The 21,954-nt window shown below is 47.5% G+C and overlaps 2 protein-coding genes across 12 annotated transcripts in view; one reads left to right on the top strand and one right to left on the bottom strand.

The window, feature by feature from the left end:
* mark3a (MAP/microtubule affinity-regulating kinase 3a) overlaps positions 1 to 18,152 on the top strand; it is a 30,132-nt gene extending 11,980 nt beyond the window's left edge. The window contains exons 4-18 of one of the 11 annotated variants that reach the window (XM_058090019.1): positions 1,273 to 1,321; positions 2,549 to 2,614; positions 4,253 to 4,323; positions 4,639 to 4,695; positions 6,339 to 6,575; positions 6,681 to 6,800; positions 8,619 to 8,718; positions 9,824 to 9,936; positions 10,006 to 10,153; positions 10,235 to 10,452; positions 10,571 to 10,674; positions 10,911 to 11,087; positions 12,125 to 12,394; positions 16,497 to 16,541; positions 17,332 to 18,152. In XM_058090019.1, coding sequence (XP_057946002.1) covers positions 1,273 to 1,321; positions 2,549 to 2,614; positions 4,253 to 4,323; positions 4,639 to 4,695; positions 6,339 to 6,575; positions 6,681 to 6,800; positions 8,619 to 8,718; positions 9,824 to 9,936; positions 10,006 to 10,153; positions 10,235 to 10,452; positions 10,571 to 10,674; positions 10,911 to 11,087; positions 12,125 to 12,394; positions 16,497 to 16,541; positions 17,332 to 17,677 — 2,121 coding nt within the window. In that variant the 3' untranslated portion in view covers positions 17,678 to 18,152. Of the gene's footprint in view, positions 1 to 1,272; positions 1,322 to 2,548; positions 2,615 to 4,252; positions 4,324 to 4,638; positions 4,696 to 6,338; positions 6,576 to 6,680; positions 6,822 to 8,618; positions 8,719 to 9,823; positions 9,937 to 10,005; positions 10,154 to 10,234; positions 10,453 to 10,570; positions 10,675 to 10,910; positions 11,088 to 12,124; positions 12,395 to 13,580; positions 13,608 to 15,904; positions 16,464 to 16,496; positions 16,542 to 17,331 lie in introns of those variants that run through there. The other 10 variants (XM_058090009.1, XM_058090010.1, XM_058090011.1 and 7 more) reach the window with 10 other exon arrangements.
* Positions 18,153 to 18,633: 481 nt separating this feature from the next.
* ckba (creatine kinase, brain a) lies at positions 18,634 to 21,688 on the bottom strand. Its single transcript, XM_058090020.1, has 8 exons — positions 21,522 to 21,688; positions 21,038 to 21,239; positions 20,726 to 20,880; positions 20,528 to 20,660; positions 20,257 to 20,428; positions 20,066 to 20,189; positions 19,059 to 19,248; positions 18,634 to 18,991 (listed from the first exon to the last, which is right to left on the bottom strand). Exons 2-8 carry the CDS (start codon positions 21,228 to 21,230, stop codon positions 18,813 to 18,815), a joined length of 1,146 nt encoding a protein of 381 aa, XP_057946003.1. The 5' UTR covers positions 21,231 to 21,239; positions 21,522 to 21,688; the 3' UTR covers positions 18,634 to 18,812.
* Between the last annotated feature and the right edge of the window lie 266 nt (positions 21,689 to 21,954).

The raw sequence follows: 21,954 nt of genomic DNA, 5'->3' as shown, positions 1-21,954 counted from the left end.
CCTCAAACCGTCGAGTACAAGAACTCCACAAGAGTGCCACGAGATCTTGTGAATTTCACCCGTAACATCATTAGGAAGTCCATTAATCGACAAATAATCGATTACCCAATTAATGTACAACTATTTTGGTAATCGATGAATCATTTTTTTTTATTTAAATATGTTATTATTCTCGGATTTCAGCCACTAAAAAGTGAATATTTTTTAAATTTTCTTGTTATGAATGTACCCTAGTTAATTTGGTTTTAAACTTCAGATTTGGTCCATTATGGCCTCACCTCAATTCATTGACACAAGTTTCTTAATGAACTAAGAAAATGATCACGATTGTATTTTTTACTGAGGCTATTTGACAAACATTTAGATTTGTTTATTATTTAACATTGTCTCATCGTCTGTCAGGACAAATATACTATTTTTGGATAAAGAGGCAGAAATTATTATTTTAATAGAAAAATAATTGTCAGATGAATTGAGTATTAGAATAATCGCTAGTTGCAGCCCTAGTCCAGTGGTCACCACAGCTTGGTACCGTTGGTCACTTTTTCTTAAATGGCTGCCAGAAAGTTTTTTTTTTCCTCTTGAATTTCTTAGAATTGTATGGAAGCCCGTTTCCGCCACTGGAAAAAAAAATATCCCAATTGTAAGTGGAAATAGTGAGATAAAAAGTCGAAATAACGAGCTATAAGGTTGAAATAACTACATAAAAAGTTGAAATTATGAGATACTAACTGCGCATGTGCCGCAGGTGCTGTCTTTTTCACGGTCGTCTTTGTCATTTGGCAAAATGGCTAACCGCCACATGAGCGTTTGCTTGGTACAATTCCTTTTTTTTTTTTTTTTTTTTTTTTTTTTTTTTTTTGTTGTCCCGTCCAGCCATTGGGGCAGATAGTATTGTTGATCTAAATGCCCTTACATGCTAGACAGATTTGCTCTGTGTCAGGAAAGGTGTTGGCTACAACTTCCCTGTACCATGAAATTTTATTTGCCGTTATTTGATGTCTTTGTTATGCCATTTGGGCACAATTCCATGTGAATTGACCAGCAAATGAAGTATTTCATCACTTGTAAAGCCACGCTTAAAGTACTCCTCAATGTACTCACAATCCATGTCTGAACAGGAGAGAAGAGCTGCTGGGGGGTGCTCATTTACATTTGTCCAAGGGCCACCGAGGGCCAGTATTATTTAACAAAACAAAACAGTGAGGACACCTGATATACATGGTGCTTCCTATTTGATTTGTACTGAAAATATGTGCATGTTTTTTTCAGCTCTTCAGAGAAGTCAGAATAATGAAGATCTTGAATCATCCCAATATCGGTAAGTACATCTCACACAAGGTTATTTTCAGGTGTCCAGATTAGTCCACGCAGAATAAAGCGATCGCTCCTCTGAACGCGACACAGAGAGAGGATGAGGGAGTCGATGTAACCATGTCGTGATTTAATGGTAGAGAACGTGATGTGTGATCAAAAGCGGTGAGTGAGCTGTTCAAGTCGCCTCAGATAAAATTAAGTTCAAGTTATCCTCCAGGAGAACAGGTTTTCTTGACCTTTATCCTCTCTGATGCACATTCATGACACAACTTGGGTGTACCTTTTTAATATAATTACCTTGATTGGTCTGGTTATACTGCAGTGTTTTTCATACATTCAATTATATGCATGTATGTATGTATGTATGGCCCGTGACACATAAATTAGCTCGTTACACACTTGTGTCTTCTCATCCAAGCCCCATTCCTGGAGAAACACCTTCACCTTTGACCTGTACGGTCCCCTGGGAATGGAATTAAAGACAAAGCTTTGTTTTATTATTAATTAGTATCGACGTTTCAGCTTCTTCTCATTTTACATTTTGTGTTTTTTCTCTATTTTGGTTTAATTTTATTTCTGTGGGCCGCAAATGGCCCTCATGCTGCACTTTGGACAACCCTACCATATAATTTGATCGTTTTGATGCTCTGTTGACCGCCACCATCTCGATTGGTTGATTGTTTACCCCTCTCGTGCTGTAACCGCCCCCTGCTGGCTGACACACATTGAACTGTAGCAACCCCCCCCCTTCCCCCGCATCCACCTGACTCCTCAGCGTTGACGTGCAGTGAGTCACATAAATATGACAATATAATTGACACGGTGAAATATTTCAGGAAGCCCTTAGAGCAAAACATGTCACCGCTTATGTCCATTATTCTTCATGTGGCCTGCGTAGAAAGATGACAAATGTCTGGTTTAAAAAAAAAAAAACTGCCTGCGGCGGTGCTTGATTGGCCTCTAATTATGTTTGATTTCTTTCCTGTGCACCATAACATGCTCTGCGGGATTGTGATTTATAATTACCAGGCTGATAGTAAACCATCCAAGCGTCCTTGTCTCCACTTGTCTCCCATCCCACCTTGTCTATTTTTAGCCGGTCTCCCACGCTTTCATAGCCGCAAACTCTGCAGCGCGCTTCTTATTGAGCGGCGTTCTTTTATGGTCACGACACACACACACACACACACACACACACTCTGATGTTGTCTGTCCTCCATGTGTCCTGCAGTCAAGCTGTTTGAGGTGATCGAGACGGAGAGGACGCTATACCTGGTGATGGAGTATGCCAGCGGAGGTGAGCCACTCCCCAGCACGTTGCATCCAAAGAGCATTGACTAAACTGTTCTAAAGCGCACACACACAAGCTGCTTCAGACTGGATCCATTCCGTGCCTGTATCCATAAAACTACTCTCAACTTTTCCTTTCAAAATCCAGCTCTCATTCAATGCAATGTCACACTCAAACGACCTTACACAAGATGTCTTCCCATCGATTTTTGGGAAAAGGTCTCGTTGGGACAGCAGGCAAAAGCGGCGGTGAAGATGGCCGTCTGGGGACAAAATTGGATTAGTCCTGAGATGGGCACTCCGATCAGAGGCCAATTGCGTTAGTTCTTAATAAAGTCAATCTAATGCCTTGTTTTTTTTTTTTTTTAGCTGAAGCATTGATTACTTTTCATTCAAAGTGAGAGGAAAGGTCATAGGTCGTCTTCTCTGTTGCATTGTAATGAGCTGATTATTTGACAGTGTGACAAATACTGGATGTCAACAGGAAAACAGCATGTTTTTTCATAATTTGCTGAGATCGTACACAACTAAAGTTAACATTACTAGGGGTGTAACTGTACTTTTGTAACAGTATTTCTTTTTGTCTGGGACAGCATGGAGGCCTACTGATTTCCCACACCTTACCCATTGAGTGAAGGACATAAACAAACAAAGACACTGCACAATCTTTGGCTCATGGGACTCATGGTTACTAATAGTGGCGAGGAGAAGCCAGAGCTTGAAAAGCCTTTTCTGTGGTTAAATTCGCCTGGTAATGGTAATGGTTTTATTTCTTTTCATTTGAACATGCATCACATAATCAGTTCACAATTCCACGTGTCCAAAAGGAGTAGGAAGAAGTAGTAACTGTTACATTTGTTCACTTCCTGCTTTCCTAATATAGTTTAAGTTTTTTTTTTTTTTGACCATACAATGACATAATGGGTACCATAGTAACTGTCAATATAGTGATATGTATAGCACATCATATGATATATGTTTTTGGGTGAGATACTGTACATAAACGGATAAGACTAATGCAGTGGGCTGCCTTTTGTCCAATCGAGATGGGGAACGGAGCTCTTCTTCCACATGTACGAGGTCCAGATAAGTGACTTCCCTCTCCCGGGCTGCTTGCCCGAGGCTTTTCCAGGCCAGTTGAGGGACATCGCCTCTCCAATGCGTCTCCAACGTACATCCCAACTGATGAAAGTTGAGAACAATACAGCTTTGAAATGTCTCTGTGTCTGTACCCTGCACGTGTAACATCTTCAGCGGATGAGTCAAAATGCCCATGTGTTCTATTTCTCGGCCTCTGAAGTCGACTGACACCCTCGCAGGTCAACGTGTTGAGTGGGAGCTAGCATATTGAGGATTCTGGGCATTTTTTTCCCCTAAGTTCCTGTTTTCCATCAGCACACACGTGCGCTTCCACACGCCGCACACTCATCACGTTTGGCCTGTGGAAGTGTGGAGAAGTGTGGGCTGAGGGAAGAGTCTCGCACTGGCAGCAGCTTGTGCCTGCAGGAGATGCTCCATGTGCAAGAAGCGTTCGGGGAAGTGCCTCGAAACACACACATGGGGTGAACAGCTGCCGACGCAAGACGCCTTCCTGCCATCTTCTATCTATCTCACTGCTTCGTTTTGTCTGTTTTTTTTTTCACAGGAGAGGTCTTCGACTACCTGGTAGCACATGGGAGAATGAAGGAAAAAGAGGCCAGAGCTAAATTTAGACAGGTACCCAGCTTTTCCCCTTTTCTGCAGTGCTCTGGTTTCACACCTCTGCACCAGAGACAGACGATGCTCTCTTCCTGAGGCGCTGGTCCAATCATCATCATCTGTCTCTGACTTAATAAATCACACATCGTCCAATAAGGCTTTTGTAATCAAGGTCATTTGACACGTTAACAAGGCCGCTATTTGTCAATGAATCACAAAAATGAGGATAAAGAAGTGGACTGACTTGCATAACTGATTGCCGTAAAACAAAGTGTCATTTGCACAATGTGTAAGATAAAATAGATTTTTCCTTCCTTTTTTCCTCTCCTGCAGATCGTATCGGCGGTGCAGTACTGCCACCAGAAGCGCATCGTCCACAGAGACCTCAAGGTGAGTGTGGACAACGCACACACACACACACACACACACACACACATGCATGCCACATCGCCAGCAGATTATCTCCCCAAAGGCCGAACAACCAGTTTTGTCGCTAATGATCTGCAGGCTCAACAAAGCCGAATGCACTGTGGCCTCATGAGGGCTTGTCTCATTGAGCCACACAGACCTTCGCATTTGTCACCATTGAAGGAGCTTTTAGGGCCAGTTAGGGTCTGACTAGCTAAAAAGATGGCAATTTTCATCCAGATCCAGAGTTGTACAAAATGCAGTAAGATCCTACATTAGCACAACAAATCGATATCAACAACATCGATATGACGGGGTTTGACACAGATATAAAAGTCTGAACACGGCACACATCGGAACACATCCTATCTGGATTAAATTTGGTTTGACATTTCAGCTAGTGAGCCTGCATACGCACAGCACATTTACTTCATATCAGATAAGGCATGGACTGACGTCACGAAAATCTATTGGGACCATCTATGGAAAAATACCTAACCATCATAAGAAGAACCAGGCTGATTAGGACCGTGTTTTAACTTGTGCTCAACGTGTTTTCTGTGCAGACTGGCATATTGGGAGATTTTATTTATCTTTTTTTTTTATTTGACCCACAATCTGAATGCTCAATTGTGTGCACCGTATGTGGAAAAACAGTAGATAGATAGATAGATAGATAGATAGATAGACTTCCTTTATTGTCATTGCACAAAAACACAGCAGTGAAATTGCCAATGAAATATCGTTGCCTGGCTCCCGTATAATACCAGAAGAAGATAAATAAGAAATAATGAAAATATGGAGAATAAATGGATGACACCGAATGTGAACAACATAATGTACAGCGTAAACAGTAAATTGCCCAAATAAATTAAATAATATTAAATAAAGTTTTGTAGATAGCAAATTGATGACCAAGACCGCCTCGACTGAGGTAATGATCATCAGCGTGCACACAAATGAGGTCCAGCAAAGCTCCCAGATGATATTAGCCCTTATCTTCCTCTGTGCCATCGTGAAAAGAGTTAAAATAAGAAAATTGTGTTTTATTTTTTTATTTTGTGGCTGATTAAGTCTGACTCACATTGACTGGAAAGGTCAGAGTGAAGCCGACACACGTTGGTGATGCATTTGAGTGTAACGTCAAGAACCAGCATGTCTAGAGCGTTGCACAAGATCCCCTCCCGATGGTCGTATGGGTATGGCCTACGAGAGCCACCATATTTCCTTATGGAATGCCATGAGTGATCCGTGACACCGGAGACATGCAAGCGCTGAGACTTAATGCTCAGCAGTGCTGCCATGAGCTTTTCCGTTTTTCCCACGTCTGATCCCTCCTCAGCGTAACAGATGACACCTTCATTCACGCAGCGTCAGCTTCCTAATTATTCTGCCTGAGGCAGCGTGGGATCACAAGCAGATGTTTCGAATGGAATCACACCTAATTAAATAGAAATTACAGCGAAGCCAAGAAATAAACTCAATGGAAGCACTTTCATTCAGACTTGCTCTCTGCTGGAATTGAATGGTGATGAGTTGGAGAGTACTGTTCCACCCCAGTCCTGTAGGTGGTGGTAGAAAATCGCTACTTTCTGCTATAACCTTGACCTCCATCTTGTTTGCAGGCTGAAAACCTTCTCCTGGATGCAGACATGAACATAAAGATTGCAGACTTTGGCTTCAGCAACGAGTTCACTGTCGGCAACAAGCTGGACACCTTCTGTGGCTCACCGCCGTACGCCGCACCTGAGCTCTTCCAGGGCAAAAAGTATGACGGGCCCGAGGTGGACGTCTGGAGTTTGGGCGTCATTCTTTACACGCTGGTCAGCGGCTCGCTGCCCTTTGACGGACAGAACCTCAAGGTGAGACGTGATGTCACCTTAATCATGTCGTATTGGCTCGCTCATGCTTGTGCACACGACCAACTCCTCCACCCTCCACCCCCCCCCCCCCCCCCCCCCCTGCAGGAACTGCGTGAACGGGTGCTGCGAGGGAAGTACCGCATCCCTTTCTACATGTCTACGGACTGCGAGAACCTCCTCAAGCGCTTCCTGGTCCTCAACCCAGCCAAGCGCGGTACTCTCGAGGTGAGGGAGGACACCGAAAATGTAAATATACCTTTTCAGTTTTTTTAACACCACACCCCCTCCACGAGCACGCCGTCTGGAGAATGTCGTCCTTTCACCTCCTCGTCACTGTCCAATCCTCTCCCCGGCCTCTGCATCTCTCCTCCACCCACCTGCGTCTGCGTCACCTTCGGTAGCAACCCAAGAGGTCCAGTTCCGTGTGCTGGTCTGGATCACAAGCCTCTCCCCTTCTTTCCTGATGTTGAAACACCTTCACTGTTGTGTTTGCGTCACACACCGCCGCTGTCATGACACCATTTTGTCTTCTTGTGTCTGTATAATTGAGTGCAAGGAAGGAAACGCCATTATAGCTTTCTACCATTTGTTGCACAAAAGTGCTGTAAAATTAAAGGTTATTTAGGGTGGTGCATTTTACAGTGGAACCATGGTCTACCCGGATTACCAAATTTACATTATACCATGTGAACACGGACATCACCTTCATGTTTGGTCGTGAGTTACAGAAACGCAAGTTAGAGGAAAAACTCTTGACTTGAAATAACTCAGGAAGGTGTTGGCCGTGTCGCATCAATCGTGTCTTCAATAAAGTAAAAGTGACCTTCAGTGTTCATTTATCCCTTTTTTTATTTCTCGTCTATATGTATTTGGATTGATTTCTGCATGGAAAACTGTCACTGCAAAGCTACAAAAACATGTTTTGTGTGAATATTTTCATTGGATTTAGATGATTTCTTATGGGGAAACATGGCTTTGGTTAGCATCCGTTTTAGTTAGAGCCGGACCTTCTGGAACAAACGCTAACCAAGGTTCCACTGTATTCACCACCACACACATTAAGCATGGGCTTCTTGTTGTTGTTATTCTTTAGTTATACACATCCCTATTGCTCTTATTATATTTTTTGCTTTAAAGAGTCACTTTAAGCATAATATACACTACTCTAAACTACTCACTACTCTACTCCTAAAAAGTTAGGGATGTTCGACTCTCAGATCAAATTTCAGGATCAACCTAATGTGTATTAAAACCTGACAGGCAAGCTTAATTTGACCTTCTCTAAACTGTTGAGTGTGCATATCCAACAGAGTCGTGTTTATTGAGAATGCTGTAAAATTTTGGTTATTAAAAACACGATTGGTACCCCTGGCATACGCCTGCATCAACCCCAACATGAACTCGTATAAAGACTTCATTGTGAAAATGGTTACTGATCATGCGTACCGTTCACATGACAAAGGATTGTGGGATTTTATTGGGTGGGGCATGGCGTGGAACGTTGGTGGTAAAGGTAGACGCCAGGACTGAAAAACTTTTGATTAGCATCTGAGCCAGCACTACCACGCCAAAGCAAGCATATTGTCTTTTGATGTCTTTTTGACGTTATTACCAACAATATTGGGAATAGTCTAATTATCCATGTAAACGGAATACAGTTTTATTAACAAGTCTAGTCTTCACGACTATATGATGATCCTTGACTGCAGTATTGTGCGCACAGAAACGTGGTGATGGAGACCAATAAACAACACACACGAATGCCGCCGTCTGCCTCGGATGGCCTGCGGCGCTCATGGATCATATCAGAGAACGATCGATGATAATTAGTTGCTCTCCTGATTAACCGCTCACAGAGACATCGATCAATAGCAAATGAAAACAAAGATGCAAACGCATGCAGGACATGGACGTTAACTGAGAGGCCATCCTCTTCATAAGAGCTTGTTTGTGTTGGTTGGTTGTGTTGGATGTTGGAACAATACTTTTTATACTATTTGTTTTGGCGTGTTGACTTCCATTGGTCTTTGTTTTTTTTTTTAGCAAATCATGAAGGATCGATGGATCAATGCAGGATTTGAAGAAGACGAGCTCAAGCCTTATGTTGAACCTGAGCTGGACATCACAGATCAGAAGAGAATAGGTAAATTAAACGCTTTGTGCCAGCGCTCGTATGAGCTGCACAGGGATTGCTTTACGTTTAGTGTGTGTGTGTGTGTGTGTGTGTGTGTGTGTGTGTTGGAGCAGCCAGTGCATGTTGCCACCTGACTGAAGTTGACCACGCACACATTCATGAAGTGTTTTTTTTTTTTTTATGGGGAAATGTCCTTGTTTTTCCAGTGTGCATAGTTTGCAACGCTGGGAAAGGATGGCGCTATGCGTTATCTTCCTTTTTGATATTTTTGTGTAATCCACAAGGCAACGCAAAGACACTCCCACTCTGCCGGCGGCAGGCCACGGGGAGAAGGTTGCGTGAGGCTTCACCAAGGCGCTCTCGTTATTGCGGCGCTGAAGATGAAACGTGATAATGAATAAGTAAACACAAGCTGTTGCCAAAGAGAGGCAGCGAAGCCTCCCCGTCGTGTCCCGGATGAAAGCTTAATGTGGGGGGTGGGTTTACATAACAGTTGCTGGGGGGGGGGGGGGCTCGGCTCCCATCGTGCGGAGGAATCCCTCACCTCTAAATAATGCACGTCGGCCTTCACAGACAACAAAACTGAACATCTGACTTTTCTTCACACCCAAGACATAACAAATGTTTCTCAAGACTCATTTGTTTTGGAATTTTATTTTCCTTTTGGACTGATAAAGGAAGCACAGCCTGAAAATTGAAAAACGGATGAAATAAATGCATAAAATTGGTATCTAAGCTTGCAAGATAGTAACCGTTATTGATGCCTCAACTCAAGGATGCCATCAGCTTCACCTGGAGGACCAAGCATTCACGCCTGCAAGTATTCCCAGGGTTGTAGTGGAAACAATGCTACGCAGAAACGGGACACATGCTGCGCTTCACCTGGTGCGCTGCTACCGGCTCACCGGTGGGGGAGGGGACGCGCTGGAGACAGTCGAGTGTCTGCACATGTGAGCACTCGTGGTGTCCAAACGTATCTGCTGTGAGTGTCGAGGGGGAGGGGGGGGGGCACAGGATGCTCATTAGACACACGCACAGGGCTTCTTTTTGTTCTCGACAAAACTCTACGCTGAATTGTTTTTTTTTTAAAGGGGTTCTTTGTGTGTGTGTCCAGATGTGATGGTGGGGATGGGCTACAACCTGGATGAGATCCAGGACTCTCTAGCCAAGATGAAGTACGACGAGATCACAGCCACCTACCTGCTGCTGGGCAGGAAGGCGTCGGAGGTACGCAGACTTCAGCAGTTTGCCTTGATAGATCCCCTGACCCTTGGTTTGTCTGCCTCTGCCCCTCAGCTGGAGCCCAACGACTCGGCTTCCAGCAGCAACTTGTCCCTGGCCAAGCCCCGACCCAACAGCGAGCTCAATGGTCAGTCGCCCTCCCACCTCAAAGTCCAGAGGAGCGTCTCGTCCAACCACAAGCAGAGGCGTTACAGTGAACAAGGTCAGGAGGGACAAGAGCATAAAGAACGGTCTCGAAACTTTCACAAACATCCGGACATGATATCATTTTGTCTCCATGCAGTGGGCCAGAACGCCCCTCCAGGTACGGCCCATCCAAAGCGCAGTCAGACCACTGCCGCCGACAACAGCGGGAAGGACGAAGGCGGCGTCCAGCTTCGCAAATCCGCCACTCCGGGGAGCCGTGGCGCTCCGCCTTCCAGCCCGCTGCTAGGCAACGCCAACAACCCCAACAAGGCTGACATCCCTGACCGCAGGAAAGGTGCCGCCACCAGCCAGAGCGTGAGTATTTGCGGGACAATGGAATGCATTATCCAGATGTTTCATGGAATTCCATGTTGCTGTAGCTGTAATAGTGTGGAAGCATCGTTTTGGTGACTTGTGTGCTGCTGGCCTGCAGAATAACACTACGTCTGCGGGGATGACCCGGAGGAACACGTACGTGTGCAGTGACAGGAACAACACGGACCGCCTCTCCGTCATTCCCAACGGGAAGGAGAACAGGTGACAGCCCAATGTTTAATGATGATTTGGTTTGTGAATGACTATTTGGCCATCATTCACTTTGAGTTATTACACTGTGGTCCAAGTACTTTCTAGCACCCAGATCAGATCAGCCAGGATCTTCCGCCAGGATACTCAGTCTTCTCGCATTTGCTTTCCCCTTTTCTCACAATCTTATTTTTCATTTCTGCCTGTGTGTTTTGGGGGCGGGGGCGGGGTCACTGTGGCGTGACCAGCATGACCGAGATGGCTCGCGCCGCTAGCCCCTCCCCCTCCCTCGCGGCCGCTGCGCTCGGCGCCTCGTCCGGCTCGGTGCGGCTGAGGTATCAAACGGCCAGCCCCTTGTACGCTTGCCAGGCAGGCTGGGCCACGCTGCCCCACTCCTACTACGCTTTGGACTACTGCTCGCCCAAGTAAGATGGCAGGGGTCCCGACAACCCCATCCACCTGCACCCGTCTGTCTCCTCGTGTCTCCGCCCCCTTGTTCGGCCCTCGCTAACCCGCACACGCAGCCAGCCTCATGCTGTCACAGGCCGACTAAACCTGCAGCTTCCTGCTCTAGTGTCTCGTCAGCCGACAAGCTTTAATGATGCACCACTTTCGCACCAACGTATTTGTCAGGTTGTACCTTTTTAAAGGGCGCGCCACCTAAAGGAGTACACAGATAATAATTAATACTAGTACAAATGCACATCTGGCCACGCTCCATCTAGCAGGACCCACAGCTTCTGATTGGCTGTTTGGAGCATGTTAAGACTGACACTGATGAGAGAAATATTCATCTACATGACGCCACACAAGGTGTACAAATGTGCTTGGATGATATTTTAATCTCTCATCATCCCCAATCACGACTCTGCTCCTGGTCTCGCCTCCGTTTCTCGTTTATCTTCCCTGAACTTGTCTGTCCGGACCCCCCGCCCTCCTGCATTGTCTTTTTCCATTCAAGATGCTGAATGGTCGGCGTCACTCACGTGCAGCGTGAGCTTGACGTCCAGCGCGGGATGTGACCCCTGCACTTTCGCCATCCTTGCCTGTGATTTTGAAAATTTTCACCTCGAAATTTGGGATGCTTCCTGCTCGGGAGTCAGCTGAATTAACACGACTAACGATACGACTAACCCGGCAAAGCAGCTGTGCTAGGAGGGAAAGAGAGGTGGTGGTGGGGGTTTCCATGGCAACCAAAGCATCTATGTAAATCCATCATCATGCACCCTTCCCCGGGTGACTTCTAGAAGGCCTCAATGGATTAAAATGTATTGATTGGCAACATCATTTGAATTCAATTGGGTCTTTCACTTCCTTCCCCGCTCCTTTTTAACCTGCTACATCCATGCCAATTCCATGTAGGGATAGCATCTCATCACAGTCAACCAGCACAATTTGTCACGTTGGTTTTCTGCTTTTTCAAACGGACGCTGACCGTTTCTCTTTCCGCTCCCGTCGGTAGCGTGGCCGTGTCGCCGGGGGGCCAGAGGAACCCGGTGGCGTCCACCCACAGCATCTCCAACGCCACCACGCCCGATCGGCTGCGCTTCCCGCGGGGCACCGCCAGTCGCAGCACCTTCCATGGCGGCCAGCTGAGGGACCGCCGAACCGCCACGTACAACGGCCCGCCAGCCTCGCCCACCCTTTCGCACGACGCCTCGCCGCTCTCCCAGACGCGCAGCCGTGGCACCAGTAACCTGTTCTCCAAGCTCACCTCCAAGCTGACCCGCAGGTAGGGGAAGGGGCGGGGTTTAGCACTTTACCACGTGTCCGTTTGCCTGGTGCCTCGATGATACGACAAAGCCAAACGTCACGTAGCCTCCTAGAACGATGGGTTCAATGTTGGGGGAACACTGGCTGTCCTGTCCCGCGGGGGTTTGTTCTCTAATTGGGTCACCAGCCGCTGCTTGGTTGCTGCCAAGAAAAGACAAACCTCCTGAATTAGAGCTTCACCATCTTGTTTGTGCTCAGCTTTGCTGTGATGGAACAAGTCATGTGATGTTACTTTCTTGTCCGATACTCGCTGCTCCAGCTTTACGAAATCAACCTCACATTGGCTTCCGTAAGCATCTGGCATGCACTGGAACTTCAAAGGTCCAACATAATCCTTTTTTCCCATTGGGAATAATGACAGTAGTCAAGCTGTGGCCATCATGAAAGCAGGCAGCGTTTTAAGTGACATTTTAAAGGCATACTCACTGATCAAGCCGCGCTTGAGCCCACTCCACACCTCGCGTACCGAAGATCCACACCGTTTGACGCCAGTGCTCATTAGCATTACATGCATGCGTGCAATGTATGATTAGTCCCACTCCCCTTCTTACGTAGTCAAGGAGAGACTTTGTGGTTGCTCACAGGGTTGACGTCACACACGTGGGTGTCCAAAGTGTGGCTCATTTATTGAAATACAGCAACAGGCATAATGTAACCAGAAACTCCGAGGTTGACAGGCCTGAAAGAATCAGAAAAATAGAGTGGATGTAATCCCCAAAGTCATGGAAATCGCAGTACTGCAGCAGAATAGAAACTGTAGTTTGAACACCAGCGTGAGTGCAGGTCAGCTGGGGCCCTGAGAGGACGCTATCACGGTACGAATGACCTAGTGTGAGTACGTCGTGGTGTAAAAAGAAGTGTGTATTCGACTCGAGAGGTTCCTCTGCGTTGACATTATTGTGCTTCCCCCAACGATGCACAAGCGTGCATGGCGTCCCATCAGAAGCTCGGGTCCAACAGCACTAGGACATTGTCTGTAGGGGGTGGGGGATTTCAGAAGCAGCGGTCAGGTCGGCAGTCCGAGTCCTTTCACCGTCGATGATTTTCAATCGCCACATTTAGTGTACGCTCATGCAGGTTGTCCGGTCTTTCCTCCATCCTTCCCCCTCCATTTTCACTTGTGTCTCTGTCTGGTTCTGTTGTAGAAACATGTCGTTCAGGTTTACCAAAAGGTAGGACTGCCTGTCGCTCTGCTGGCACGCCACTAACACGCCGCCGAGCCGCTGTACAACCTCCTTGCACACACATGTGCACGCACGCACACACACACACACACACACTACATAACACTACGCTATACTCCGTTTTTGGCAGAAATCCAAAAGTGTGGCAAGTTTTGCTTATTTGCCGTCTTCCACAGAATTTCTGTGAATGACAGAATGTAGTTGTATCCAGAGTGCTGTATGTCAGCCATGATTGTTTTTGGGTTACTTAGTAATCAAACTCTGAGGGATGGCAAACAAGTGTTACTTAAATTAATATGCTTGTGTGTGTGTGAGAGAGAGAGAGAGAGAGAGAGAGAGAGAGAGAGAGAGAGAGAGAGAGTGAATGTCTACGTCGGGTCTGATTGTGAGTCGTTGTGCACAATCAGCGAGAAGCTTGCCACTAATCACGTGCTCGTGCATGCGGGGGTGCTGCCATGGTTTGTTTCTTCTTCTCACGCCACTTCAACGACCCCGACCCGATGACCCACCTTGCACGTGTGATCCAAACTTTTGATCTTGCATCGTCTCCAGTTATTAAAACTTTTATTTTATTTATTTATTTTTTTAACACTGGCCCGAGGAGACTTAACCCTGACGCGACGGGGAGCTGTGAGGAGCTTGTGCGGGAGTGGTGGTAGACGTGTGTTGCCATGGTGATAGGTTGCGTTACACTCGGCTGCGGACATTGTGAGTTCCTGAAAAGACCTGAGGTCCGTCCTCGGCTTTTGTTAGAGCAAGAAGAAACTTGATGGAATCCTGCAGATAACGCCATCGTTTAACATCATTATTATTTTTGGAAAAGGGCTGCACGGCGGTTGAGTGGTTAGCGCGCAGGCCTCACAGCAAGGAGACCCGAGTTAAATTTCACCCTCGGCCATCTCTGTGTGGAGTTCGCAAATGGGTTTTCTCCGGGTACTCCGGTTTCCTCCCACATTCCAAAAACATGCTAGGTTAATTGGCCACTCCAAATTGTCCATAGGTATGAATGTGAGTGTGAATGGTTGTTTGTCTATATGTGCCCTGGGATTGGCCGGCCACCAGTCCAGGGTGTACCCCGCCTCTCGCCCCAAGACAGCTGGGATAGGCTCCAGCACCCCCTGCGACCCTGGTGAGGATAAACGGTAGAAAATGAATTGATTAATTATTTTGGAATAAAAGCGGATCTATTTCAACTGGCACTCCCTCTCTCTGGAGCCCCCTGGTGGAGAAGCCATCGTCAGCCCTGTCTTTCACCTCTTTTTGTTTTTTTGTGTGTGTTTGTCAGGATGTGAAAGATTCATTACAGAAACACATTTTAAGACCCCTTCAAAGTGCACGGGGCCTCTGAACGTCAAAGTAAAGCATATCAGATATCAGTGTTGTGTAGCCACAGCCATTCATTCATTCATTTTCTACCGCTTATCCTCACGAGGGTCGTGGGGGGTGCTGGAGCCTATACCAGCTATCTTCGGGTGAGAGGCGGGGTCCACCCTGGACTGGTGGCCAGCCAATCACAGGGCGGACACAGACAAACAACCATTCACACTCACACCTGTGGCCAATTAACCTAGCATGTTTTTGGAATGGGGGAGGAAACCGGAGTACCCGGAGAAAACCCACTGAGAACTTGCAAACTCCACACGGAGATGGCCGAGGGTGGGATTGAACTCGGGTCTCCTAGCTGTGAGGTCTTCGCGCTAACCACTCGACCATCCGTGCAGCCCTATCCACAGCCAGTGCCAGATTATCTCCATTTTCCGACACCAAAACTCCACTATTACTGGTTAATGTGGTAGCCTACTGGCGTCACTGAGAGGTCCAGAAGTCAAATACATCATCTCCTTGTGCTTCTCACGTTAAAGACGCACAAATACATTTTTGGGAGTCAATGAGTTGAAGATGCTAGAAGCAATAAAACGCGTTGCAGGCCGCACTTGGGACACCCCAGCAGTACATTGAAATGTTTTACAGATATGATTATTGATATCATTTCCCTCAGAAGTTCCACCTTAGAGGTTCCACTGTAATACCTTCCTAGGTTATTTAAGGAGGGGTGCGTGTAAAGGCGTTGGCGCTCGGGCGGATCATGTGACTTCCTGGCTGATCATCTTCTGACTGCCGCGAGCTCCATGAAAGGACGACTCTTTGTTTTGATGATCTTGTCACTTTTTCTTCACCGCATCCTGCTGCTTAACCACTTGACCTCCTCTCAGGACATCCTCTGTGTTTTGTCCTCTTGACCTCTGTGTGCCCTTTAACCTCTGGCTGCTCTCCCTCTCCGCTAGGGTCACTATTGACCCGGCCAAGCGGCAGACGGTCAAAGGTGGGCCGGCCGTCCCTTCCGCCCAGGGAGGAAAGAGCCTTAGTAAGTCCTCTTTGGCCTCCAGCCTCTGTCTTTCCTTTTCTTCCTCCTCATCGTCTCTGTCATCGTTTTTGCCGACGTGGCATCCTCCATCGTGGTCCTCTGTCCCTCCCACTTGTCTCTCAATCCATCCAACTACATCGCTGTGTAGACCACAAGAGGAAGTCCGAAGTCTTTTAAGGTCCAAACTATGGACTGGATGTCCACCCCCCCCCCCCTTCATGCTGCAGTGCATGCTGGGAGTGTCTGCAGGTCTCCTAAAAGCCCAACCAAACAAAACTGAGGTCGTCGTCGGGGTGTCATGTGACTTGGCGGGCTGCGCTTCCATCCCGCTCTGCTGGAAGCTTGTTTGTGTCAGCATTTATCTCTGTTGGGGGGGGGGCAGTGTTTGATGGCTCTCCCTCAGGTGTAGCTGTGTTGTTGTTTGTGTGGTTGAACATGTCGATGGCGCACAATCCACATCCTCTTCTTCTCTTTGTCTTCCTTTGGTGGTCTCATCTTCTCACACGCCTCAGAGTCTCCACCGAGTTTGAGAGAAACGGGAGACTTGAGGGCTCAAGGTGAGCATACCCCGACGAAAGCCCCGCCCCCTCCCCCCTGCCTTCCCGGTCCCCAGCCCACAGGTGTCGGAGGCACCACCCCCCCCTTTTTCGTCCCCACCTCCTCCGCTCTGTGTCGCCAGGACGTCGCGAGGCGCGTCGTCCCTGCATGGAGCCGCCGTCGCCGGGCTCGTGTTCTGCTCTTTTTTTATTTTGACGTTTACATTTTTTTTTTTTTTGCATGTCGGCCTTGAAACCCTTAGCCCAACCCCCCTCCCACCCAAGCCTGCTGCAGCATGGACCCGCCCAGCCTCGGGTTGACTCCAACATGGTCACAGAGATGAGTTTGAGCGCTGATGTTGTCCGTTCAGTTTGTTGACTCCCCCCCCCTTCGACACAAAGCAAGTAAGAATGTTAAAAAAAAATGATGAGGCACGTCCACAGCAATCGCTCTCACATTACACCATCGTCTGAAATGCAGTGTTACAGTGACGGTGGTTAACTTCCTTTTACACTTGTATGGCAGGGAGCGACGGTGATGTGTTCAATTGTGACAAAATGCAAAGAAATGTTAGGTTTGCATTCCAGCGGAGGCTTCTACTGTCTTCTAATCAGGCGGATGTAAATCAGAGATCATCGTTTAATGAAGAAGCTCAGCTCTGTGACCCAAATGCACCATGAAGGCTTGAGTAGCGCAATCCGGGTTTGGATGACAATATTCTTCAGTTTGATATTTTTTTTTTATTGTTCTTGATTTTGTCCTTCCTCGAACCTGCCGCCAAGCTGACTGTGTGCGTGTGTCTCTTCGTAGTCGCCATGTACCTGGGGATCAAAAAGGGGAAAACAAAGATGGTAAGCCCCGCTCCCTCCGATTCACTTGGAGCATGAGGACCACCAGCTCCATGGAGCCCTGCGACATCATGAGGGAGATCCGCAAGGTGCTCGACGCCAACAACTGCGACTACGAGCAGCAGGAGAGCTTCCTGCTCCTCTGCGTGCATGGCGACGGGCGAGCCGAGAACCTGGTGCAGTGGGAGATGGAGGTGTGCAAGCTGCCCCGCCTCTCGCTCAACGGCGTGCGCTTCAAGAGGATAGCCGGCTCATCCATCGCTTTCAAAAACATTGCTTCCAAAGTTGCCAACGAGTTAAAGCTATGAGGAAAAACCGAGGGGTAAAAAGTATCCGTATATCTAGAAGTATTTAAGCTGTACAATCATCCAAGTAGCAGTTTCCAAATGGCTCCTTTTTATAATAAAAAAAACAAAATACAGAGTATGTATTGATTACAATGTATAGGCTAAGGCTTTTGGCAATAATCACTGAATTACCTACTAATAATCTCAGTCTATTCTGGCCACAAGGGGGCGACATAGCGAGTTGATTTGTCATGCTGTGAACGTGGACAACAACGAAAAGTATTGCTTGTCTTATTTATTTTCTTTTCTTCTGAAAAAATAAAAACACGTAGCGTTATATTTTTTGTTTTTCCTGTAAATAATAGTACCTCACGTTCAAGACTCGTTTTTCTTTTTCTTTTTGTATTTCAGTTTAAATTGGAAAAAAATGGCGAGTCGCTGTAAACGCCCACGTGGTTTAAGGGTCACGTGCCTCAATTAAAAGTGTCAACTTGAAGACGTCTCCACTGGCGTCCTTTTTATTCCTCCATGGGAAATACTGACCTAGTCTGGATAGAAAAATAAGGTTCACGTTTAACTTGGTTGAACTTTGGAGGGGTGTGAACTCTCGGGGGGGGGGGGGGCTCTTAACTTAAGAGACTTAAAGTCTTTGTTCATGAAAAATTCTAATAAGTCAGGCTATTTTAAACTTGTTAGACTAATTTGTCCAATTGTTTTTATTTATGATACAAAAATAGCCCCCACAGCGTAGGTCTAATGGAATGTCCATTTGCCCCCCCTCCCCAAACTCCTCCAGGCATGCCCTTTTGGAGTGTGCACTGGGAACAGAAAACAGAAAATCATAAATCCAAAATGTCTGGCTGTGATGAATTATTCTTATGTAGGGACAATTAAGGACTTAAGCACCACCTCTGATTCATTATAAAGGGCGTCCCATGACTTTTGTCCATGTAGTTGACTTTGCATTAAAGGGAGAAGGTTCTATTCCAGATCATTTTATTTCACACCAGTCTTCACCTTACAGAAGATGTTTAAATAGACAATTCAGGGACAAACCAACAAGCAGAGTGCATTCTGGGATACTTGGACGTTCATTGGATTGGACAAAAGAGTCGGGGGGCGGGAGGGGGGGGGGTTTCAAGTGTGACATCAGGTTCTACTTCTGGGCAGGCATGAGGTCATCGATGGCCTGGCCCTTCTCCAGCCTCTTCTCCATGTCCACCAGCAGCTTGATGCCGTCCACCACCATCTGCACCAGCTCCACCTCAGAGAAGCCCAGTCTGTCAGCGTTGGAGATGTCAAAGACTCCGCCCACAGCCGCAGTGTCCACGCCCCCTGCAGGACAAACCATGTCAACGAGGACCATCTGGATAACGAACAGGACAAGCATCGTTGCGCTCACCGGTTCCACGCTTCTGGAGCCTCAGACGCTTGAGGACCTCCTCGAACTTGGCGTGCTTGCTCATGTTTGGCAGCTTGACGTGCACGCCCGCACGCAGGCCCGTGCCCAGGTTGGACGGGCAGGTGAGGACGTAGCCCAGGTGCTCGTTCCACATGAACGCGTGACCTCGGTCCTTGAACAGGGACTCGATCTGAAACAGAAGATGAACATTAAGGAACCATCCTGGTGCCTTCACACCTACCAACCTAAGAAAAGGTTAACTTTCTTTTTTATTATCATTATTACATATTATTGTGATCAAACATGATTAGACCCATCACTAGGCGAAAGTCCCGCCCATTCTGTGCCGGATTGGTATATACTGTATCCAGACAGGAACCATCACCGAGTGAAAGCCATGTAATACACAAGGCACACCTACAATGGCGCTGCGGACGGCGGTGAGTCATGTCCAGCCCCCCAAAATGTTCTTAAGCCCCCCCAATCATTTGATATTTTTTAATTTATAAAAAAAAAATCTGAAATTTTATATAATTAGGGCAAAAGCAAGCTAATAAGCAAGCCAATAAGCAGGCTAATACTAGCCTACTACTAGTAGTAGTAGTAATAATAAAATGAATAATATAATAATGATTATGATATGATTGATGACTGTCCACTGGGCAGAATGGTTCCAGAGCTTGAGCAGCGGTTTTGCAGTATAGATTGTGTGTACTTGTGTACATTTAATGGTGGCCTAAAACTATTGAGTATCTCTACTAAATCTGTCCAAAAGTGGGAAACTTATATCCCGCTTCTTCTTCCTCATTTGGTTTTCTTCAACGTCTACTACATTCATTCATATCCTGTGCTCTCCTAAGCCCCCCCGTCCTCAGAACATAGTGACGCCCCTGGTCATGTCGGGGTCGCCAGCCAATCACAGGGTAGATTTAGGGTCTCCGGTAAATGCATTTTAGACAAGCATGGACCGAAACGGTCCATGTTCCTCAGGGAAAAGGTGGACTCACCTTAGTGAGTCCAGTGCAGAAACGCTGGAAAACCTCCTTCATGTTGCCCCCTTTCTGCATGGAGATGACCCTCAGGTGGTCCTCCTCGTTCACCCACACCAGGAATGTCTTGTTGTCGTTGTGCCTTGGAAAAGATAAACATGAAGTCCAACGTTTTTGTAGAAGTCACAATCCTGAAAGTGAGGTCCTACCAGATGCCTCTGGCATCGGGCCAGTCTCGGGCCATCCCGGAGGCCAGCAGCAGCGGGGACACGGGCTTGTCAAAGAGGAAGTGGTCATCAATCAGCTGCTGCTGCTCCGCCTCCGTCATGTTCTTCAGGGCGTAGTATTTGCCCTTCAGGTCCCCGCTGAGGGAGGCCAGGGCTGCAGCAGGAGAGAACACGTCATACCACCTACCGCCACCAGAGGGCGCCCACCACCGTCACACCGACTCTCCAAAGATGGCGCTTTGGGGAAGTTTACCTTCGATGGAGAGCGTCTCCACGGCGCGACGCTCTCCTCGGCTGCAATGAGGGGGCAGGCAGAAGCCGCGGACGCTGCGGCCCGTTCGCACTCGGGAGCTCAGGACGTAGTTGGGGTCCAGGTCGTCGCCGCCCTGAGGTCGCCAGGTGTCAATCAAGACAAAGCACTGACGTTTGAGATGCAGGATGTATACGGTACCTTCAAGTTGCCGGAATTCAGGTCAGTCTTGTGCTTGTCTGTAGGCTTGTATCCTCCATGGCGGTCCAGGATGACTGGGTCCAGCAGCTCCTTGAAGACCTCGTAGGTCTCCTCATCTCCGGCCACGCAGCCCACGGTCATGATGAAGGGATGACCTGCACACACACACACACACACACAAGTGTTCCTGTTCCCGTCATTCCATTTTATTCCCTGTTGCAGGAATCTGGAGCCTCCCCCTGCTTACTTCAGGAACCATCATCCACTAAAAGGCACAAATGGACCCTCATCAAGTCAGTGGTTCTCGCTCACCAGGGTTGTCGACCCCGGTCTGGATGACGTCATCGAGCGTGAAGCCGCTGGGCGTCTGCTTGCTCCTCAGCCGCTCGTACATGTCAGCCGTCAGCACCTTGGCCATGTGGTTGTTGTGCTTGCTCAGGTCCGGGTACTCCTGGTCCGAGGAGTAGTTCATCTTCAGCTGGTTGTGAGTGTTCCCGAACGGCATGGCTGCTCCCTGCAGGCCCCGGGACGAGGGGGGACGAGGAGGGACGAGGGGGGACGAGGGGGGACGAGCACCAGGAGGCAGCGTTTTAATATTCAATATAGGCATTCATCACAGGTGCGGACAGATGCATCAGATTGGAGAAAATTATTTTAGAAGCGCGTTATTAATGCCAATTAATCCAAGCTATTGTGTCCATTGTGCACAGGGCCACCCTCGATCACATACCATCCCGTGATTGAATATGTCATCATAACATTTCTAATGTACGTGCAGTAAAATCAACATCCTTACCTTTTGTTTGCGGATGTGTGGTTGACTGCTACAACTACTAGCGGGGACAGACACAAAGATCCCTATTTTCCCAGCCGATGAGCCGACAAAGCCGCAATAACAGACACCGCAGCGGCAGAGTCCCAACAATATCTGCTAGTATGCCCTCACAAGCGCCAGCTGACATCATCATTTATAGGCTCCATGCTGGCCGCCCATTGGACGCTCTGTTCGCTCCATTCACGCCACGGATGGCTCTGATTGGACCATCGGAATACTCAGCCTCCCTCCCCTCGCCCTTCTGCACTCGTGCGACTGCCGAATAGACAACTCTGATTTAAGGCAAGTGGATTTGCTTTTTATTGTTGCATTGAGGTGATACGTTTTAAGTCCAAATATTAGTGCCAATGCCGGAAAACAAAACGGTACGTCACGAATTACGCATGCATATACT

This window comes from Doryrhamphus excisus, chromosome 13 (genome assembly GCF_030265055.1).
Source record: "Doryrhamphus excisus isolate RoL2022-K1 chromosome 13, RoL_Dexc_1.0, whole genome shotgun sequence".
Classification (NCBI taxonomy): Eukaryota; Metazoa; Chordata; class Actinopteri; order Syngnathiformes; family Syngnathidae; genus Doryrhamphus; species Doryrhamphus excisus.
Note: the sequence above shows the minus strand (reverse complement) of the source record. Positions and strands in the feature narration are given on the sequence as shown.